Source organism: Pelophylax lessonae, assembly GCF_965119305.1.
Source record: "Pelophylax lessonae genome assembly, chromosome: 3".
Classification (NCBI taxonomy): Eukaryota; Metazoa; Chordata; class Amphibia; order Anura; family Ranidae; genus Pelophylax; species Pelophylax lessonae.
The window spans coordinates 16,905,768-16,925,857 of record NC_138770.1 but is presented as its reverse complement, the minus strand read 5'-3'; the positions used below and the strand labels follow the sequence as shown (position 1 = coordinate 16,925,857).

Sequence of the window (20,090 nt, the reverse complement as noted above, 5' to 3'; positions counted from 1 at the left end):
TCGAACTTTTTGGCAACAATGCAAAACGTTATGTTTGGCGTAAAAGCAACACAACTCATCAGCCTGAACACCCCATCCCCACTGTCAAACATGGTGGTGGCAGCATCATGGTTTGGGCCTGCTTTTCTTCAGCAGGGACAGGGAAGATGGTTAACATTGATGGATGGAGCCAAATACAGTACCATTCTGGAAGAAAACCTAATGGAGTCTGCAAAAGACCTGAGACTGGGACGGAGATTTGTCTTCCAACAAGACAATGATCCAAAACATAAAGCAAAATCTACAATGGAATGGTTCACAAATAAACATATCCAGGTGTTAGAATGGCCAAGTCAAAGTCCAGACCTGAATCCAATCGAGAATCTGTGGAAAGAACTGAAAACTGCTGTTCACAAACCCTCTCCATCCAACCTCACTGAGCTCGAGCTGTTTTGCAATGAGGAATGGGCAAAAATTTCAGTCTCTCGATGTGCAAAACTGGTAAGAGACATACCCCAAGCGACTTACAGCTGTAATCGCAGCAAAAGGTGGCGCTACAAAGTATTAACTTAAGGGGGGCTGAATAATTTTGCACGCCCAATTTTTCAGGTTTTTGTTAAAAAAGTTTGAAATATCCGATTAAATTTCGTTCCACTTCATGATTGTGTCCCACTTGTTGTTGATTCTTCACAAAAAATTAGTTTTATATCTTTGTTTGAAGCCTGAAATGTGGCAAAAGTTCGAAAAGTTCAAGGGGGCCGAATACTTTTGCAAAGCACTGTAAGCAATCGTGTTTTTTTACAATGAATATTTTATATTTTTCAGAATGAAAACTCCAAGGATAATATTGTTGTAAAAGAAGAGTATAAAGAGGAGGATGAGGAGTATGGAGTGATGGAGGAGGTTTCAGAAGGACCCAAGGATATGATGGAGCCACCTAATACCAGGAACCCCTCAGAGAGATGTCCCCGTCCTCTGTATTCCCGGGATTCCACACAGGAAGGTCACACCATCCCTCACTGTTACAAGGTTGGTGCGATGGAGTATCTAGAACATGGAGTTGTGGAGGGGGATGTGTGTCTTTTTTATGTAAGCTTATATATTACAGATGATATTCTCTCTCATTTTCTTGGTTTAGAGTGGAGATCCAATCGATATAGAATTTGAGGTTAAAGCAGAAGAAGAAAAGTATGTGAGGGATGATCAGCAGTCTATGGAGGAGGCTGGAATAACGGGGACATTTATAGAGGAGGACACTCCTACAGAGATCAGCACAGGTGGGTCATTAACACTAAATACATTCCCCCACCCATACTGCTCACTGATTGGTCCAGAGTAGGGCAGGGACTGGGTGATATCAGCCTGTAATACCCTGGTCACTTTCCTGAGCTGTGTTCCCCGTCCTGTATTTCTCTCGGATAATCTTCCTTCTCTGTGCTGCAGACACAATTTATGTCTCTAGACTGGATTTATGGAGATTCTGGGGCTCAGCTGGCAGCAAAACGTTGATGTTCACCATAGATGTAACTTGACCTAGACACCTGGGGTATGTACCTTGGGTCTTCTGCCCCATGCCCAGGTCTAGCAAGATCTCTGACAGAACAATTCTCTCGGGGTTACTTGCTCTGTTATTTGCTGGCTGTGCCGGGTGGAGGGATATGTCTGTATAGTCTCACACCCAAGTCACTGAGTTCCTTTCATTTTTTTTTTTTTTTTGAGCCGTGTATATTCTATCTATACAATGCACACACTGTTACACACAAACACACAAAAACCTGAAGAAAAGACATGAAAAGACACGCACACTGGTGAACAGTCACAAACAGTTTTACAATCCTCATTAAACATGAATGAGCCACAAATCCACCCTTCTGGTGTCACGGAGAATAAGCTGACAGTGCGCCACCCTGCAATTCCAGGTGTTCTCTCACCTCTTCAGACCCCATTGCTCCATACAAAAAGGACACACACAGCATGAAATCACACACCTTCAGGTACATGTAGGCAGAGCCTCCTCTTTAGCCAGCTCCTGCTACTAGAGATAAAGAGACTCCATAGTGCTCACTGTTATATTTATTACATGGATAAGAAAAGCACTCACAAGGTTAAAAAACAATCCAGCATTGAATACACACAATCACTGCAGATTCCCCAAGCATCAGTCTCAGTGTAACTTGAGGGCACTCCGCCTAACGTGATGATGTCCTCAAACCACTCCCATCTGATGCGTTGCATCCTGATTGGACTTCCCCAGAGATATATATGGTCTTCAGGATCACTTCAGTCTTCATCTTAGTTGTCGCGCCCCCCCCCCCCCCCATCCTCACTCTCTGACCTCTGGTGGGGCTCAGCCCCGCTGTTATTCATGACTAAATCATGGACTAAATAAGGAAGTGCGAGACTTTTTATGTTGGGAAGATGGCAATGAGTGATAGAGGGGGAGGGGACAATCGTCCTATAATCCCCTCATCACTGTCACTCCTATAAAAGACAGTTCTCATTGTTTCCTCACTCTCTGACTAAGGTCCATGAATAAAGAAATGAACTGGTAGGAGATCAGAGGACCCATTTACTAGTTACCTTGAGGGTGGAATTGTAAGATCCTCAGAGACAAAGCTGTCTGATGTGTGCAGAGTCCTGGTTTAGGGGAACCAATCTGCTGATGTCTAGTAATAATCTTTATATTTCTATTTTAGTAGATGGACAGGAGATGAGGAAAACCTCAGAGGATTGTCTCACTTTGTCTCCAGATTGTAAAGTAGAAGATGAGGACATCACACAGTATAGTCCAGGAGAAAACCCGGCTACCTCAAATGTCCCTCCGGCACCACACAGTGTAGATGGACCATCGTATTCCTCTTATCCTGAGGAACCTCAGACTGTGAGGGACATTGCTGGACCATCGTATTCCTCTTTTCCTGAGAAACCCAAGACTATGAGGGACAGTGCGGGACCATCATATTCCTCTTATCCTGAGGAACCTCAGACTGTGAGGGACGATGCCGTCCTTACAACAGATAAGAGGTTCTCCTGTGCTGAGTGCGGGAAGAGTTTCAGTTTTAAATACAATCTTCATGTGCATAAAAGATCTCACACTGGTGAGAAGCCGTATTCCTGTCCTGAGTGCGGGAAATGTTTTGCACAGAAGTCCGATCTTTCCAGACATCAGAGATTTCACACGGGGGAGAAGCCATATTCCTGTCTTGAGTGCGGGAAATGTTTTGCACAGAAGTCTAGTCTTCACAATCATCAGAGCTCACACACTGGTGAGAAGCTTTATTCTTGTCCTGAGTGTGGAAAATGTTTTTCACATAAGTCATATGTTTCCACACATCAGAGATTGCACACGGGGGAAAAGCCATATTATTGTTCTGAGTGCGGGAAATGTTTTTCATGCAAGTCAGATCTTTCCACACATCAGAGATCGCACACGGGAGAGAAGCCGTATTCCTGTTCTGATTGTGCGAAATGTTTTTCACACAAGTCTGGGATTTCCAAACATCAGAGATTGCACACAGGTGAGAAGCCGTATTCCTGTCCTGAGTGCAGGAAATGTTTTGCACTGCAGTCCACTCTTTCCACACATCAGAGATTGCACACAGGTGAGAAGCCGTATTCCTGTCCTGAGTGCGGGAAATGTTTTGCACAGAAGTGCAATCTTTCCACGCATCAGAGATCGCACACGGGTGAGACGCCGTATTCCTGTCCTGAGTGCGGGAAATGTTTTGCACAGAGGTCCAATCTTTCCACGCATCAGAGATCGCACACGGGTGAGAAGCCGCATTCCTGTCCTGAGTACGGGAATTGTCAGTCACAGAAGTCCTCTGTTTACAGTCATCTGAGATTGGACACTGAGGAGAATGAACTTTCCTGGTCTGAGTGAGGGAAATGTTCCTCACTGAAGTCCTGTCTTCCTGTACATCAGGGGTCCCACACAACCCTGGAGGTGTATTAGTGCCTTGAGTGCGGGAAATGTCTTCTATATGAATGTTGGTGGACGTGTGGAAGCGCACCCTGATATACACCTCAGATATACTCCATGGCTGATCTTCATCATGTAAGAAACCCTTCATAAGGAGATCAGAGATCACCAAAGACATGGATGAAGTGTTGTCCCGTGTCGGCCATTGATAGCAGGAGAAAAATAAAAATGGAGTCCTTACCTTTCATTGGCTGAGTACATTTTGTGTGGGAAGATTTCACAAACACTTACAGATCTGGTTGTTATAAATGTGTTGATGAAATGTGACCCGCATTCCCCCAGTCATGATGAATTGGGATTTCCTATAATGGTCAGTTCCATCTAGTGGCCATAATGTGCTTTCCTGACAGATGTCCATGGCAGTATACGTTTGGGTAGCTCCTCCCTCGTTCCTCCCCCCGTAAGACCCCCACCCCCATAAATGTTGAGGATAAGCCAATGGCTGCGTTCATTTTTTGTCCTCCTCACTTATAGGACAATTTTTGTATGAATTTTTCCTAACTATTGGAAGTATTGGTGGGCGGGTCTGGTGCTGGGCAGCTGTGCGGGATGTCAGGAGCTTCCTTTGGTATCCAGAAGTCTTCCAGGATGTCCCGAGTGGTCATTGAGTCCCCAGCTATCAGCGGGGTGGTATTATTTCACACATGTAGAGGATCCATGCCTGGAGAGTGGGCCCTGCTATCGGCGGCCATTTGCATTGGCTGGGAGCCCAGCTGTTAGCGGGTGGCCATTAAGTGTTAGACATGTGAAAATCGTTTTGCTGCGAATACAAATTCCGTCAAATTTTTGGTTATTCCTAGATTCGGATATATCCAAATCTCCAAATGATATTGTAATGAATTTTTTTTAAATCTGTTAAAATTTGTTTTGTTTTTGTTTTCTAACGAATTCCAACTTTTTGTAGCGATTCGAATTCGGATCAGTCAAAAAAAAAAAAAACGATCGACCGATGCAAATTCTGTGTGAAGAAATAGCTGGTTGTTAAGCAGCAAGCCTGAAAGCCAGCTGCCCGCATCCTTACCAACCATGACTCATCAGCTGTCAGCGGGCTTCCCCACTGACAGATGAATGGAAAGAATGCCGGCAATAGAAGAAAACAGCATGCCCCCCTCCCCCCAGTCTATACCAGACCCTTCGGGGGCCAAAATGTAAAAAAAACAAAACAAAAAAAAAAAAGCGTGGGTTCTCCCCTATAATCCATACCAGACCCTTTATCCTGGCATGCAGCCCAGCAGGTCAGGAAAGCCCTCACCCCCCCACCTCAAAGCACCTTGTCCCCATGTTGATGGGGACAAGGGCCTCTTCACCACAACCGCGGCCTGTGCTTGTGGGGGTCTGCAGGCAGAGGACTTGTCATAATCTGAAAGCCCCTTTTACCAAGGAGGCGCCCAGATCCCGCCCCCACCCCCCACCCTTTGTGTGAATGAGCATGGGGAACATATTACCCGTACCTATTCACCAAAAAAGTGTCAAAAAATAATAAAAACACACATGCAATTTTTGAAAAATCCTTTTATTAAAAAATAACTACTGCAGGCTCCTCCTCTATTTGACATTTCTTACATAGGTAAGGGGCGGTAAGTATATCCAAGAGATATACCTAACCTATAGGTAGGCTGAAACCTACATTATTAAAGATAAGAGTACACTAACTATGAGTCATAAACAAGATGGTCTTTGCTCATATACCTAGGTGACCCCTATAGAGAAAGACACCCACATATTATGGGAGTATAAACTCCATCCGGTGTATACCAACCTGCTATCCTCATAAGGTGATTATCCTTCCTCCTTTCTGTGTGAATAGATATAGAATAGAGAATGTAATTACTCCTCACACTACTACACATATATATTTTATCTTCTACCTAGGATCATCAGGACAGATACATATATATATATTTATATATATATATATATATATATATATATTATAGAACATGTTTTGGTCCAATTTTCCCCCCTGTGTCCGCTCCTGGTCGAGGTTCATTTGTTGGGGGTTGGAAGGAAGGCCGTGTGCTAGTAAGCCATGTTTGTATTTATTATGATGTACATAAATACAGATTATGTTCTATGTGTATGAAACATTAATATCGAGTCTGTTTATAAGAGAAAACTGTCTGTACATCTTCATAGTCCTGAAGAAGTCATGTGCGAAACGCGTTGACCAGTGAACAGAGGAAATATCTATACCTACACAAACCTTATGATATATACCAACTTATCCTTAAATGTGTATGATGTACATGAGTGAAATTAGTAGGAGACATTGATCTCCTGTGTACGAGCTGAGCTCAGTTTGGGGCCAGTTTCCTCATTTTATTGAGATCTTAGGATAAATCCATGTAGTTGTTATCTGTCTCATGCTGTGCCCTTAAAGTCCACACATATGACAGTGGTTCCTTGTGATCATCTGTAGTTTCACATTTTTTTGGATAAGAGAAGGGATTTAGTAGGATACTCCAAATAACTGTTTACAGGTAAGGACAACTCTCTCAATAGAACTGTATCGCAGATCATCTGCAGGACCATATAGCACCTGTATGGGATGAACAAGTCCCTTTGTAGCTGAAGGAACTCAATGAACCTTGCCTCTTCAAGACACTAGCCAGTGTCTCCTTTAGCTTGCACCCAGTAACTGATTTCTATCACCCAGAGGAGGATCTAACAGCACAAGTCCCAAGGATCCCCTGTGTGTGGGGGGGGGGGGGTCTATACTCACAAGGCTCTTGGGGCACACACACCAGTCTTCCTCAGTAGTAACAGCCAGGATCCGCAGATATCCTCCCTCAGTCAGCCCTCGTAAGGACCAATGGGTTTGCAACTTCAATGCTTTAGGCCCTCAGGTCACCCACCCAAGGCTGCCTGGCAGCCTCTGCAAGGGAGAGGCAGCATCCCCCTCCCCACTTAGACCTCTCTCCCTAGAGGTAGACTGGACTGGACTACGAGCCCATGTGCTCTTCAGATATAAATGCAGGTACCCAGCATGCCTTTGGGCACATCCCCTTCTAATTGGCCAGGGCTGTACAGACATCCATGCTCTCATCTGTCAGGCTTCCATCCACCTGTCCAATATAATCCATGGCTATTGGATCAATATTAATCATCAATACAACAAGAGATGTGTCCCTGTTAGGCAGAGAAACCAAAAACTATATCCACTCATTCTAGCACTTACCTAGGAGGGCACTACATCTGTATGGCAGGGTCTGTTTGATTATTCACCTGCTGGGATGGTGCTCTAATGTGAGACGCTGCAGTGTCAGTATTCCTTTAGCAGTAATTAACCCCTTATGGGTTTTTCTCACCTAGCAAACAGAAACAACTGTTACACTGTCTTTTCTGACCGCTTAGGAGACTTTAGCAGCTGTAGTTTGAATTGCGATTTTTTTTTTTTTTTTAATTACTACATAGCTTGAGTAGCAATTATATATGGTATAATATTTTTTTTCTAACAATATGGAGTTCTCCCTTGCACCGTCTCTATTTATCATGGATTTATTTCTTACTGTGAAAGGTCCTTGTGCCGCTGCAACCTAATCCCTCTATGCTGTGGCTGCTCTATGCAGGTCATAGCTGGAGGGGGGCAGCATCTTCCTTACTGATACTGTTCCTGGATTGTCAGCCCTTCTGCAGGCCTCATAAAGCTGGTGTATGGGAAGCTGACTAATGGACACTTTCTATTAAAGCGGTTGTAAACCCTATGAAAAAAAAAAATAAAAAAAAAAAAACCTGCAAGACAAAGGCATAATGAGCTAGTATGCATCACATACTAGCCCATTATGTTTAACTTACCTTAAAACGAAGCCCCGACACGGACCCCCGGACATCGATGCGGGCGCTGCCATGATCCCTCGTCGTCTCTTCCGGGTTCGGCGGCTCCGGCGCGCTGATTGGCCGGAAGAGACGGCTCCAGCGTGCTGATTGGCCGGAGCCGCGATGACGTCACTCCCGCGCAGTGTGTTAATTGAAGGTCCCCCCGGACCTTCAGAGCGCATGCGCCGCTCGCGCGAGCGGCTGCATGCACTGTAAATATCTTCTAAACCGTGCCGGTTTAGGAGATATTATTTGTACCTACAGGTAAGCCTTATTATAGGCTTACCTGTAGGTAAAAGTGTCAAAAAGCGGGATACAACCGCTTTAAGCCTCTCCAGATCTGCATGTACAAGGAGTCTCAACTCTGACCATGTCAGTTTTCCCTTGCAGGATCACTCAACTGACCAGTTTAATCCTCTTCAAACAATTCCTAAAAGGAAGATGAGGATGGTCTATAAGCAGGTTTTTGTACCTCCCTTCCTGCAGAGGTACCTGCAATCAGTGGTGTATTTAGGTTTTGTGCTGCCCTAGGCCGGACTAAACTCATGCACCCCCTTATTTACTTACGAACACCCCTTATTGTCAAGGCCGCGCCCCTTCCTGTTTCAGACCCTCCCTATCATCTGTAAACCACACCCCATTCCTCTTTAGGCTCCACCTCTTCCTCTCTGTACATTAAAAGTGGGTACAAAGTGCCTATTTGTATATTTTGTTGTTTTGTATGGGTACGTTGGCTCATGGGAGCGCTCCTGGGGGCCCCCCACTAGGCAGCAGGGATGCCAATCCACGGGGCCAGTGGCCGCAATTGCTGCCGGGCACCCACGATCGCTCCCCGCTGAGAGAGTACGACGGCCTGCTGTTGTAAATACAGCTGACCGTTGTTCTCTCTGAAATGATCACAGAGCACCTGTGATCCTTCTATATAGGAACACAGGTCTCTATGGTCATTTCACAAGCCCCTCCCCCATACAGTTAGAAAACACCCCCTAGGCTCACACTTAACCCTTTGATCACCCCCGGGTTAACCCCCTTCCCTGCCAGTGTCATTATTACAGTAGCAGGGCATATTTGTAGCACTGATTATTGTAGTAATGTCACTGGTCCCCCCAAAAGTGTCAAAAATTTCAGTTAGGGGATCCGATCTGTCCGCCGCAATGTCGCAGTCCCGCTAAAAATCACAAATTGACGCCATTACTAGTAAAAATAAAAATAAAAAAATGACATAAATCTTTCCCCTAGTTTGTAGACACAATAACTTTTGCACAAACCAATCAATATACACTTATTGGGATTTTTTTTTTACCAAAAATATAGCAGAACACAAATTGACCTAAAAGGATGACAAAATTAGATTTTTAAATTTTTATGGGGGAATGTTATATAGCAGAATGTGAAAATCAATATTTTTTTTTTTTCACGAATTGTTGCTCTTTTTTTGTTTATAACGCAATAAATAAAAATTGCAGAGGTGATCAAATACCACCAAAAGAAAGTTCTATTTGTGGGAAAGAAAGGACATTCATTTTTTTAGGGTACAGTCTTGCACGACCGTGCAATTGTCCTTTAAAGTAATGCAGTCCTGAATCGCAAAAAATGGCCTGGTCATTAAGGGGGAAAATCTTCCAGGGCTGCGGGCATAGTGCAGGGGCTGCAGACATGGTACAGGAGATGCAGGCATGGTGCAGGGGCTGCGGACATGGTACAGGAGATGCAGGGGTTGCAGGCATAGGGCAGGGGCTGCAGACATGGTACAGGAGAAGCAGGCATGGTGCAGGGGCTTTAGACATGGAGATGAGGTGCTGCGGGCATGGTAAAGGAGATGCAGGGCTGTGGGCAGCATGGTACAGGAGATGCAGGGCTGTGGGCACTGGGCAGCATGGTACAGGAGATGCAGGGCTGTGGGCACTGGGCAGCATGGTACAGGAGATGCAGGGCTGTGGGCACTGAGCAGCATGGTACAGGAGATGCAGGGCTGTGGGCACTGAGCAGCATGGTACAGGAGATGCAAGGCTGTGGGCACTGAGCAGCATGGTACAGGAGATGCAGGGCTGTGGGCACTGAGCAGCATAATACAGAAGATGCAGGGCTGTGGGCAGCATAGTACAGCCGATGCAGGTGCTGCGGGCATGGTATAGGAGAATCTCCTGTACCATGCCCACAGCACCGGCATCTGCTGCGGAGGAGTCTCACTTACCTTGAGGCACCTTACATTTGTAAATGTCGCCGCCCAGCGCCATTATGTCACAGCGGCGGCACATGCGCAGTGCGCATGTCGGGCCGGCCGCGGCCATTTTTTTTTTTCAGGTTTTAGCAGCAGATCGGGGGGCCTTCTCGACCTAGGCCTAAATACAGCAATGCCTGCAATGCAAGTATTTTTAGCACTTCCAAAGGAGAGCACTGCCTTTATTCCCTATTAATCTAGAAGCTCATGCTAGAAGAGTGGTGCAAATTGAACAGAAGGACAGAGCAGCAGAATGTCTAAAGCCCCGTACACACGTACGGATCGTCGTCATACAAACGTTCGTCTTTTCTCCCCGGGATGTCGGTGTCTGTTGAAAAGTGCAAAGACAGCACAAGGACAGCACAAGAATTTTGTCCGCAGACTTCAGCTGACTGCAGAAGTGATGTCATGTAATGGTTAACTTTCCCTGTGTTTTTTATTTTCTGAGCATGCCCAGTCTTGCAAATCTGCGGTCTGTCGGCTGATTTCTGTACTGACAGGCGAACAATCGTCCGTTCTGGTGTCCGCAGACAAAAATTTTCATGTTTGCAAGAAAGACTCTTGTCCGCGGATTGTGCGCAGACAGCTGTCGGAGGCACCATACTAACACGCGTACAATCGGCAGATCTTTCGTCCGCCGACGTTTGTATGACGACGATCCGTACGTGTGTACGGGCCTTTAGTGGTCATCACCTTACAGCACTTGGTTGCTCAGTTCAAACCCCAACCAGAACACTTCTACCTGCATTGCAGGATGTCAGATTAGGCACTTGTGAAGAGGAAGAGGCTTTCCAGCATAATGAGTCACCTATTTGGTTGACGTGGCCTTCATGAGCTTAGCCATATACATGGCGTTTCCATTGGGGGATGCTGTGTCCTTCAGGGGTATACTCATTAATGATGATTAGGTTGGTCCTTTGGGGGGGTTTAGGGTCTTCTGGTGGTAACTTTATGTTGGACTTGTCCCTAAGGGGTATACAGTATCTGTCTGCAGTTGTAGCCTGTGAACCTGCCTTAACCCTTGACTCTCTTCCAATGCAATGGAAGTTGGTATGAAGAATATTGTTTCTATCCTAAAGAATAATTCTACAAGTTGGACATTCTTGTCTGCATTGCAAGAGTTTAAACTGTATCCTTTAAGGGCTAACCTCCTTTGATAGCAATGAGCTGCATTTAGTCCGCCTCCTGCTTTAGAGTAAATGTCTGCCGAATGAAAGAGAACTGCAGTTCTAGAGTCAGTGTCTAATTCCAAAGAGGTTTGCTCTTGCAGTTCTGACTCGGAGTCCAGAAAGAATTGAAAAGAGAAAGAGAGTCCTCATCCAAAAAGGCAGGAAAGAGCTGGAATTCGGGGGGGGGGGGGGTTGCTTACTGGTCTTTTTCACATTGTGCCACCCATTCCTCCGAGGACCAAGGAATTGGTGCTCAGAGGTGGGTAGAGGATGGAACCAAGGAATGGTACTGGGAGGTGGGTAGAGGATGGAACCAAGGAATGGTACTGGGAGGTGGGTAGAGGGTGGAACCAAGGAATGGTACTTGGAGGTGGAACCATGGAATGGTGCTCAGAGGTGGGTAGGGGGGTGGAACCAAGGAATGGTGCTTGGAGGTGGGTATGGGGTGGAACCAAGGAATGATGCTTAGAGGTGGGTAGGGGCAGACAAAGGGGGAGTTCCTGCACCTATTCTCTGAGAAAACAAGTCCTGATAATGAGCCGCCTATTTGCTTGTTGTGGTCTTCATGAGCTTAGCCATATGAGTTGTCATTGGAGGATGTGTGAGGTCAATCAGGAAATAAACACAAAACTGTTAATCCAAGCATGCAGCCTGCCTGGCCAGGAAAGGGGGGGGGGGTGAGCGTGTGATGGTATTAGGCAGTAATATATCCCCCCCCCCCCCCTGGTGGGAGTGGAGATAGCCCCATCTACAGTGTTGGGGGTAACTAGCCACGTCCATACCGGCGTATAGTAATATGACGCCGGCAGGATGGCTTTACCGTTCCGGGCGGCCGTCATATGATGACTGCCCGTTCTAGCTGCTACTGCGTGCCCCCAGGGGCGCGCAGCGATCAGGGATGAGGCTCGTCCCTTGGACATAGCCCATCCCTGATCAAGGTAAACAGCCAATAGAAATTGGCTGTTTACCATGTGATCGGCTGCGTCAATCACAGCTGATCACATGAGCGGCTCCAGCGTGAGCCGCTTGTTCTCTCTGCAATGCGCGCCCCCGGGGGCGCGCAGAGCAGCGATCGGGGACGAGGCTCGTCCCTCGGACAGAGCCAATCCCCGATCTAGGTTAAGAGCCAATGAAATTGGCTTTTTACCACGTGACTGGCTGTGTCCAATCACAGCCGGTCACAAATGTCAACAGAGAACACGGTAACTAGCTGTCACCGTGTTCTCCTCCACACACACTGATCCTGTGTGAGGAGGAGATTGTGGTAACAACTAGTTACCAATTACAGTGCACCCCAAACACACTGATTGCCCATCATAGTACCTGTCACTTGCCCATCATAGTACCTGTCACTAGCCCATCAAAGTACCTGTCACTAGCCCATCATAGTACCTGTCACTAGCCCATCAAAGTACCCGAGTACGGGCTGGTGACAGGTACTCTGATGACGGGTACTCTGATGACAGGTACTCAGGTACTCTGATGACAGGTACTCGGGTACTCTGATGATGGGTACTCGGGTACTCTGATGACAGGTACTCGGGTACTCTGATGACAGGTACTTTGAGTACCTGTCACCGGAGTACCTGTCATCAGAGTACCCGTCATCGGAGTACCCAAGTATCTGTCACCTACCCATCAGAGTACCTGAGTACCTTCCACCTGCTCATCAGAGTACCGGACGCCTGAAGTACCCGAGTACTTGCCGCCTGCTCATCAGTACCCATCACTACTCATCAGTACCCATCAGTACCTATCACCTATCAGTATCAGTACTGATCATCAGTATGAGTACTGATCATCAGCACCCATCAGTACAGTATCAGTATCACCTATCATTATCAGTGCTACTCATCAGTACCCATCAGTACCTATCACCTGCCTGTCACCTGCCCATCAGAGTACCCGAGTACCTGTCACCTGCCTATCAGAGTACCCGAAGACCTGCCACCTGCTCACCAGTACCAGAGTACCTGTCACCTGCCCAGCAAAGTACCCGAGTACCTGTCACCCTTTATACAGCCACCATGTCCAAGTCCAAAAAGGTTTATGTACGTCCTCCATTTAAACCTAAAAAAACGGTGTTATGGCAGCAGATAGCTGCCATAACCCTGGTATTTTTTTAAACAGTGGACGGTTGGCTTTCCGATAAGGGTGGTCCCAGTGGCGGATTCGTCGTGGGATCACCCTTTCGGGATGGCGGAAGAGGTGCCCCCCCTCCCGCCGCGTTCCGGTCCTTTTCTCCGCTTACCGGACCCGCCAGCAGCGGGGAAAAGGATCCGATCCCAGATCCTCACAGACAGGATGTCAAGTGAGGGCAAGCTTGCCCTCACTCGACTCTATGGTCTTGGAGGACCTGAGCTACGGCAAACATCGTTGCCTAGCAACCGGTTTAAAGGTCCCTTTTTTTTTTTTTCATTTTATATAATTATTTTTTTATTTATTTTTTTCTATCTTTTAGTGTACTTGTGAGATCTGAGGACTTTTTGACCCCAGATCTCACAAAAGAGATCCTGTCGTGCCTATTTTTATTACAAGGAATGTTTGCATTCCTTGTAATAGAAATAAAAATGATATATATTTTTTTTTAAAACGGTGTAAAAATAATAAAATAAATAGTAAAAAAAAAAAAAAATTAAAGCTCCCTGTCCCCGTGAGCTCGCGCGCAGAAGCGAACGCATACGGAAACCCCGCCCACATATGTAAGCGGTATTCAAACCACACATGTGAGGTATTGCCGCGATCGTTAGAGCAAGAGGAATAATTTGAGCCCTAGACCTCCTCTGTAACTCTAAGATGGCAACCTGTAGAGATTTTTAAAATGTCACCTTTGGGGATTTTTAAGTACCAAAGTTTGTCGCCATTCCGTGAGTGTGCGCAATTTTGAAGCATGACATGTTGGGTATCTATTTACTCAGCGTAACATTATCCTTCACATTATGGAAAAAAAATTGGGCTAACTTTACTGGTTTCTTATTTTTTTATTAAAAAAAGTGAATTTTTTCCAAAATAATTGCGTGTGGAAGACCGCTGGGCAAATACGGTGTGATAAAAAATATTGCAATAATCTCTATTTTATTCTCTAGGGTCTCTACTAAAAAAATATATACTGTTTGGGGGTTCCAAGTAGTGTTCTAGCAAAAACAACTGATTTTAGCTTGTAAACACCAAATGTCAAAAATAGGCCTAGGCAAGTGGCTAGGATGCATGATGATGCTCCTTGGATGTTGGGCCCCTCTATATGGCTAGGCTGTGAAAAAGTCTCACACGTGGTATTGCCATACTCAGGAGGAGTGGTAGAATATATTTTGGGGTGTCATTTTTGCTGTGTACATGCTATGTGTTAGGAATATCCTATAAATTGAGAACTTTGTGTAAAAAAAAAAGTTTTCATTTCTTTCCCACATTTTCCAAAAATTTGTGGAAAAAAATGACATGTGCAAACGACCCATAATGCCTCATAGAATATACATTGGAGTGTTTGCTTTCCAAAATGGGGTCATTTTGTGGACTTTTCCATTGTATTGGTGCTCTAGGGCCTTCAAAAATGTGATAGGTAGTAAGAAAGTTTTATGTTTATTTATGCTTCTAGAACGCCTGAAGGTGCTACTTGGATGTGGAGTCTCTTTTTGTGGCCAGGCTGTGTAAAAGTCTCACACATGTGGTATCACCATACTCGGAAGGAGTAGCAGAATGTATTTTGGGGTGTCATTTTTGCTGTGTACATGCTATGTGTTAGAAATGGCTTATAAATTGACAACTTTGTGGGAAAAAAAAGAAAAAAAGTTTTTCTTCCTTTTCCCAAGAATTGTGGGAAAAAATTATAACTTCAAAAAACTCACCATGCCTCTTACTAAATACCTTGGACTGTCTACTTTACAAAAAGGGGTAATTTGGGGGGTTTGAACTGTCCTGACATTTGAGGGCCTCAAGAAAGGAGATAGGCAGTCAGTACATCTGGTGTGATCAATTTTCATTAATTGGTACCATAGCTTCTAGACTCAATAACTTTCACACAGACTAAATAATATACACTAATTTGGGTTATTTTTACCAGAGACATGTAGCAGTATACATTTTGGCCCAAATGTATGAAGAAAAATTAATTTTTTGCAAATTTTTATAATTGAAACTAAAAAAAAGTGGTTTTTTTTTTCAAAATTTTTGCTCTTTTTTTTGCATATATCACGAAAAAAAAAACCCCCAGTTGTGATCAAATACCACCAAAAGAAAGCTCTATTTGTGTGAAAAAAATGATAAAAATTTTGTTTGGTTACAGTGTAGCATGACTGAGCAATTGTCATTCAAAGTGTGAGAGTGCTGAAAGCTGAAAATTGGTCTGGGCAGGAAGGGTGTCTAACTGCTCTGTATGGAAGCGGTTAAAGAAGAGATAAAAGAGGAGGATGATGAGGATGGGGTGATGGAGGAGTCAGAGTTTCTAAAGGAATGCAAAGAGGACACCATGGAGGAGTCATCCAGCTACAGAGAGAGAGAGAGTTGTCCTCTGTATTCCCGGGATTCCACACAGGAAGGTCACACCATCCCTCAATGTTACAAGGTTGGTGGATTGGAGCATCTACAACATGGACTTCTGGAGAGGCTGTGTTTTTTTTGTTTTATATATAATATCACAATAACAAAGCTTATATCTTCCAGATGATATTCACTCCCATTTTCTTGATTTAGAGTGGAGATCCAATCGATATACAATTTGAAATTAAAGCAGAAGAAGAAGAGCCGTATGTGAGGGATGATCAGCAGTCTATGGAGGAGGATGGAATAACGGGGACATTTATAGAGGAGGACACTCCTACAGAGATCAGCACAGGTGGGTCATTAACCCTGAATACATTCCTCCACTCATACTGCTCACTGATTGGTCCAGAGTAGGACGGGGACTGGGTGATATCAGCCTGTAATACTCTGGTCACTTTCCTGAGCTGTGTTCCCCGTCCTGTATTCCTTTATTTCTCTCGGATAATCTTCCTTCTCTGTGCTGCAGACACAATTTATGTCTCTAGACTGGATTTATGGAGATTCTGGGGTTTAGCGGGCAGCAACATGTTCATTTTTACCCTAGACGTTGCTTGACCTAGACACCTGGGGTAGGTACCTTAGGTCTTCTGGCTCATGTCTGGGTCTACCAAGATCTCTGACAAATCAATTTCCCCTGGGGTTACTTGCTTTGTTATTTGCTATCTGTGTCGGGTGGAGGGATATGTCTGTATAGTCTCACACCCAAGTCACTGAGTGCAGTCTCAGGAGATGGGAGGCAGCCGTGTGGGACCTCTGCAACTGATTACTGAACACAAATATTATGAGTCCTGAACCCTGCACTATATACTCTATGTTGTACATTACATACTCCTGACCCCTGCACTATATACTCTATATTATACATTACAGACTTTTGCTCTCTCCCCTCTACCCACTGCTATATATACACATAATATGGATTCTCTTTTGTTACACCCATTTCCTACCAGCTGGACATTTTATACCTGAGGATCTGTTTGGAGGACAGACTTTTACATGTTGATAATAATGTGATAACATCCTCCAACTTTGGGACCTTAAGCAGAAAGTGATAATGAGGGAGGAGTCAGTAACCCAATGATGGTGGTCTTCAGGATCAGTCCAGTCTTCATCTTGGTTGTTCTCCCCCCATCCTCACTCTTTGACCTCTGGTGGGGCTCAGCCCGCTGTTATTCCTGACTAAATCATGGACTAAATAAGGAAGTGCAGGAAGTGGGAAGATGGTAATGAGTGATAGAGGGGGAGGGAACACTCGTCCTATAATCCCCTCATCACTGTCACTCCTATAAAAGACAGTTCTCGATGTTTCCTCACTCTCTGACTAAGGTCCATGAATAAAGAAATGAACTGGTAGGAGATCAGAGGACCCATTTACTAGTTACCTTGAGGGGGGAATTGTAAGATCATCAGAGACAAAGCTGCCTGATGTGGGCGGAGTCCTGGTTTAGGGGAACCAATCTGCTGATGTCTAGTAATAATCTTTGTATTTCTATTTTAGCACATGGACGGGAGATGAGGAAAACCTCAGAGGATTGTCTCACTTTGTCTCCAGACTGTAAATTAGAAGATGAGGACATCACACAGTATAGTCCAGGAGAAAACCCGGCTACCTCAAATGTCCATCTGGGACCACACATTGTAGATGGACCATCGTATTCCTCTTATCCTGAGGAACCTCAGACTGTGAGGGACAGTGCGAGACCATCGTATTTCTCTTATCCTGAGGAACCTCAGACTGTGAGGGACGGTGCCGGACCATCGTATTCCTCTTATCCGGAGGAACCTCATACTGTGAGGGACAGTGCCAGACCATCGTATTCCTCTTATCCTGAAGAACCTCATACTGTGAGGGACGGTGCCGGACCATCGTATTCCTCTTATCCTGAGGAACCTCAGACTGTGAAGGACAGTGCCGGACCATCGTATTCCTCTTATCCTGAGGAACCTCAGACTGTGAGGGACGGTGCCATCCTTCCAACAGATAAGAGGTTTTCCTGTACTGAGTGCGGGAAGTGTTTCAAATCTAAATTCCATCTTAATGTACATAAAAGATCTCACACGGAGGAGAAACCGTATTTCTGCCCTGAGTGCGGGAAATGTTTTTCAGTAAAGTCCCATCTTCACACACATCAGAGATCTCACACGGGAGAGAAGCCGTATTCCTGTCCTCAGTGCAAGAAATGTTTTTCTCAAACGTCCAATCTTTACAAACATCAGAGATCTCACACAGAGCAAAAGCCATATTCCTGTCCTGAGTGTGGGAAATGTTTTTCACAGAAGTCCAATCTTTCCATACATCAGAGATCTCATACGGGGGAGAAGCCGTATTGCTGTCCTGAGTGCGGGAAATCTTTTTCACAGAAGTCCTCTTTTTACAAACATCAAAGGTCTCACACGGGGGAGAAGCTGTATTGCTGTTCTGAGTGCGGGAAATCTCTTTCACAGAAGTTCTCTCTTTACAAACATCAGAGATCTCACACAGGAGAGAAGCCTTATTCTTGTCCTGAGTGCGGGAAATGTTTTTCAGTGAAGTTGTATCTTGACACACATCAGAGAACTCACACAGGTCAGAAGCCGTATTCCTGTTCTGAGTGTGGGAAGTGTTTTTCTTATAAGTCCAATCTTTCCATACATCAGAGATCTCATACGGGGGAGAAGCCGTATTCCTGTCCTGAGTGTGGGAAATATTTTTCAGACAAGTCCAGTCTTAACAGACATCAGAAATGTCACACGGGGGAGAAGCCCCTTTCCTGTCCAGAATGAGGGAATTGTTCCTCACTGTAGTCCTGTCTTCCTGTATATCAGGGATCCCACACAACCCTCGAGGTGTATTAGTGCCTTGAGTGCGGGAAATGTCTTCTATATGAATGTTTTGGGACATGTGGGGAAGAAGCACACCCTGATATACACCTCAGATATACTCCATGGCTGATCTTCATCATGTAAGAAACACTTCATAAGGAGATCAGAGATCACCAAAGACATGGATGAAGTGTTGTCCCGTGTTGGCCATTGATAGCAGGAGAAAAATAAAAATGGAGTCATTACCTTTCATTGGCTGAGTATATTTTGTGCGGGAAGATTTCACAAACAAAGATAAGTTTAACCACCATCCGATCACCCCATGCAGTTTTACTGCGGCAGACTGGCTCAGCTGCGCAAATTGATGTAGGCGGTATGTCGGTGGTGCGCCTGGTGCTGGGGGCGAGCGCACTCTGCCGGTGGTGCGCTCCCTCTCCCACTAGGCAGTGGGGATGCGGGGCCGGCGGCCGTGATTGTCACCGGCACCCCCGATCGGTCCCTGCTGAAAGAGAAGGACGGTCAGATGTTGTAAACACAGCTGACCGTTCTTCTCTCTGGAATGATCATAGAGCTCCTGTGATCCTTCTATATAGGAACAAAGGTCTCTATGGTCATTTCACAAGCCCCTCCCCCATACAGTTAGAAAACACTCCCCTAGGCTCACACTTAACCTTTTGATCACCCCTGGGTTAACTCCTTCCCTGCCAGTGTCATTAGTACAGTGACAGTGCATATTTTTAGCACTGATTACTGTATTAATGTCACTGGTCCCCCCAAAAGTGTCAGTTAGGTGTCCAATCTGTCCGCGGCAATGTCGCAGTCCCGCTAAAAATTGCTCATCGCCACCATTACTAGTAAAAAAAATAAATAAAAATGACATAAATCTTTCCCCTAGTTTGTAGACGCAATAACTTTTGCGCAAATCAATCAAAATACGCCGATTGGGATTTTTTTTACCAAAAATATGTAGCAGAAAACAAATTGGCCTAATATTAGATTTTTAATTTTTTTTTTTTTTTTTTTATTGGGAATGTTATATAGCAGAATGTGAAAAATATTAAAGCTCTATTTGTGGGAAAAAAGGACATCAATTCTATTTGCGTCGCACGACCGTGCAATTGTCCGTTAAAGTAACGCAGTGCCGAATCGCAAAACATGGCCTGGTCATTAAGGGGGTTAACCACTTCAATAACGGGCACTTTTACCCCCTTCCTGCCCATGACATCTTTCAGCTATCAGCGTTGTCGCACTGATTGACAATTGCGCGGTCATGTAACCCAAACTCAGTTTCTTTTTTTCTTTTTATGGAATTTAATCACCGCTGTTAATTATTATTTGCTAAATAAATGAAAAAAGTCTGAAAATGTTCTTAAAAAATAACAACACGTTTTCTTTGTTTCTGTTATAAAATTACTCAAATAAATAATTTTCCTTCACAAATTTCAGCCAAAATGTATTCTGCTGCATTTCTTTGGTGGAAATACCCCAAATATATACAGCCCACAAACTATGATATATATATATATAATATACAGGATCCCTACCTCACATCTGGTGCCGTTCTCCACTTATTCAAAACTTTTCG

The 20,090-nt window shown here is 44.9% G+C and overlaps 1 protein-coding gene across 1 annotated transcript; it reads left to right on the top strand.

Moving 5' to 3' along the window:
• Positions 1-2,914: 2,914 nt before the first annotated feature.
• LOC309550235 (uncharacterized protein) lies at positions 2,915-18,757 on the top strand (the record flags this gene model as incomplete). The annotated part of the gene is made up of 3 exons (XM_082250646.1): positions 2,915-3,215; positions 3,384-3,859; positions 17,603-18,757. 3 exons carry the CDS (start codon positions 2,915-2,917, stop codon positions 18,464-18,466), a joined length of 1,641 nt encoding a protein of 546 aa, XP_082106772.1. The 3' UTR covers positions 18,467-18,757.
• Between the last annotated feature and the right edge of the window lie 1,333 nt (positions 18,758-20,090).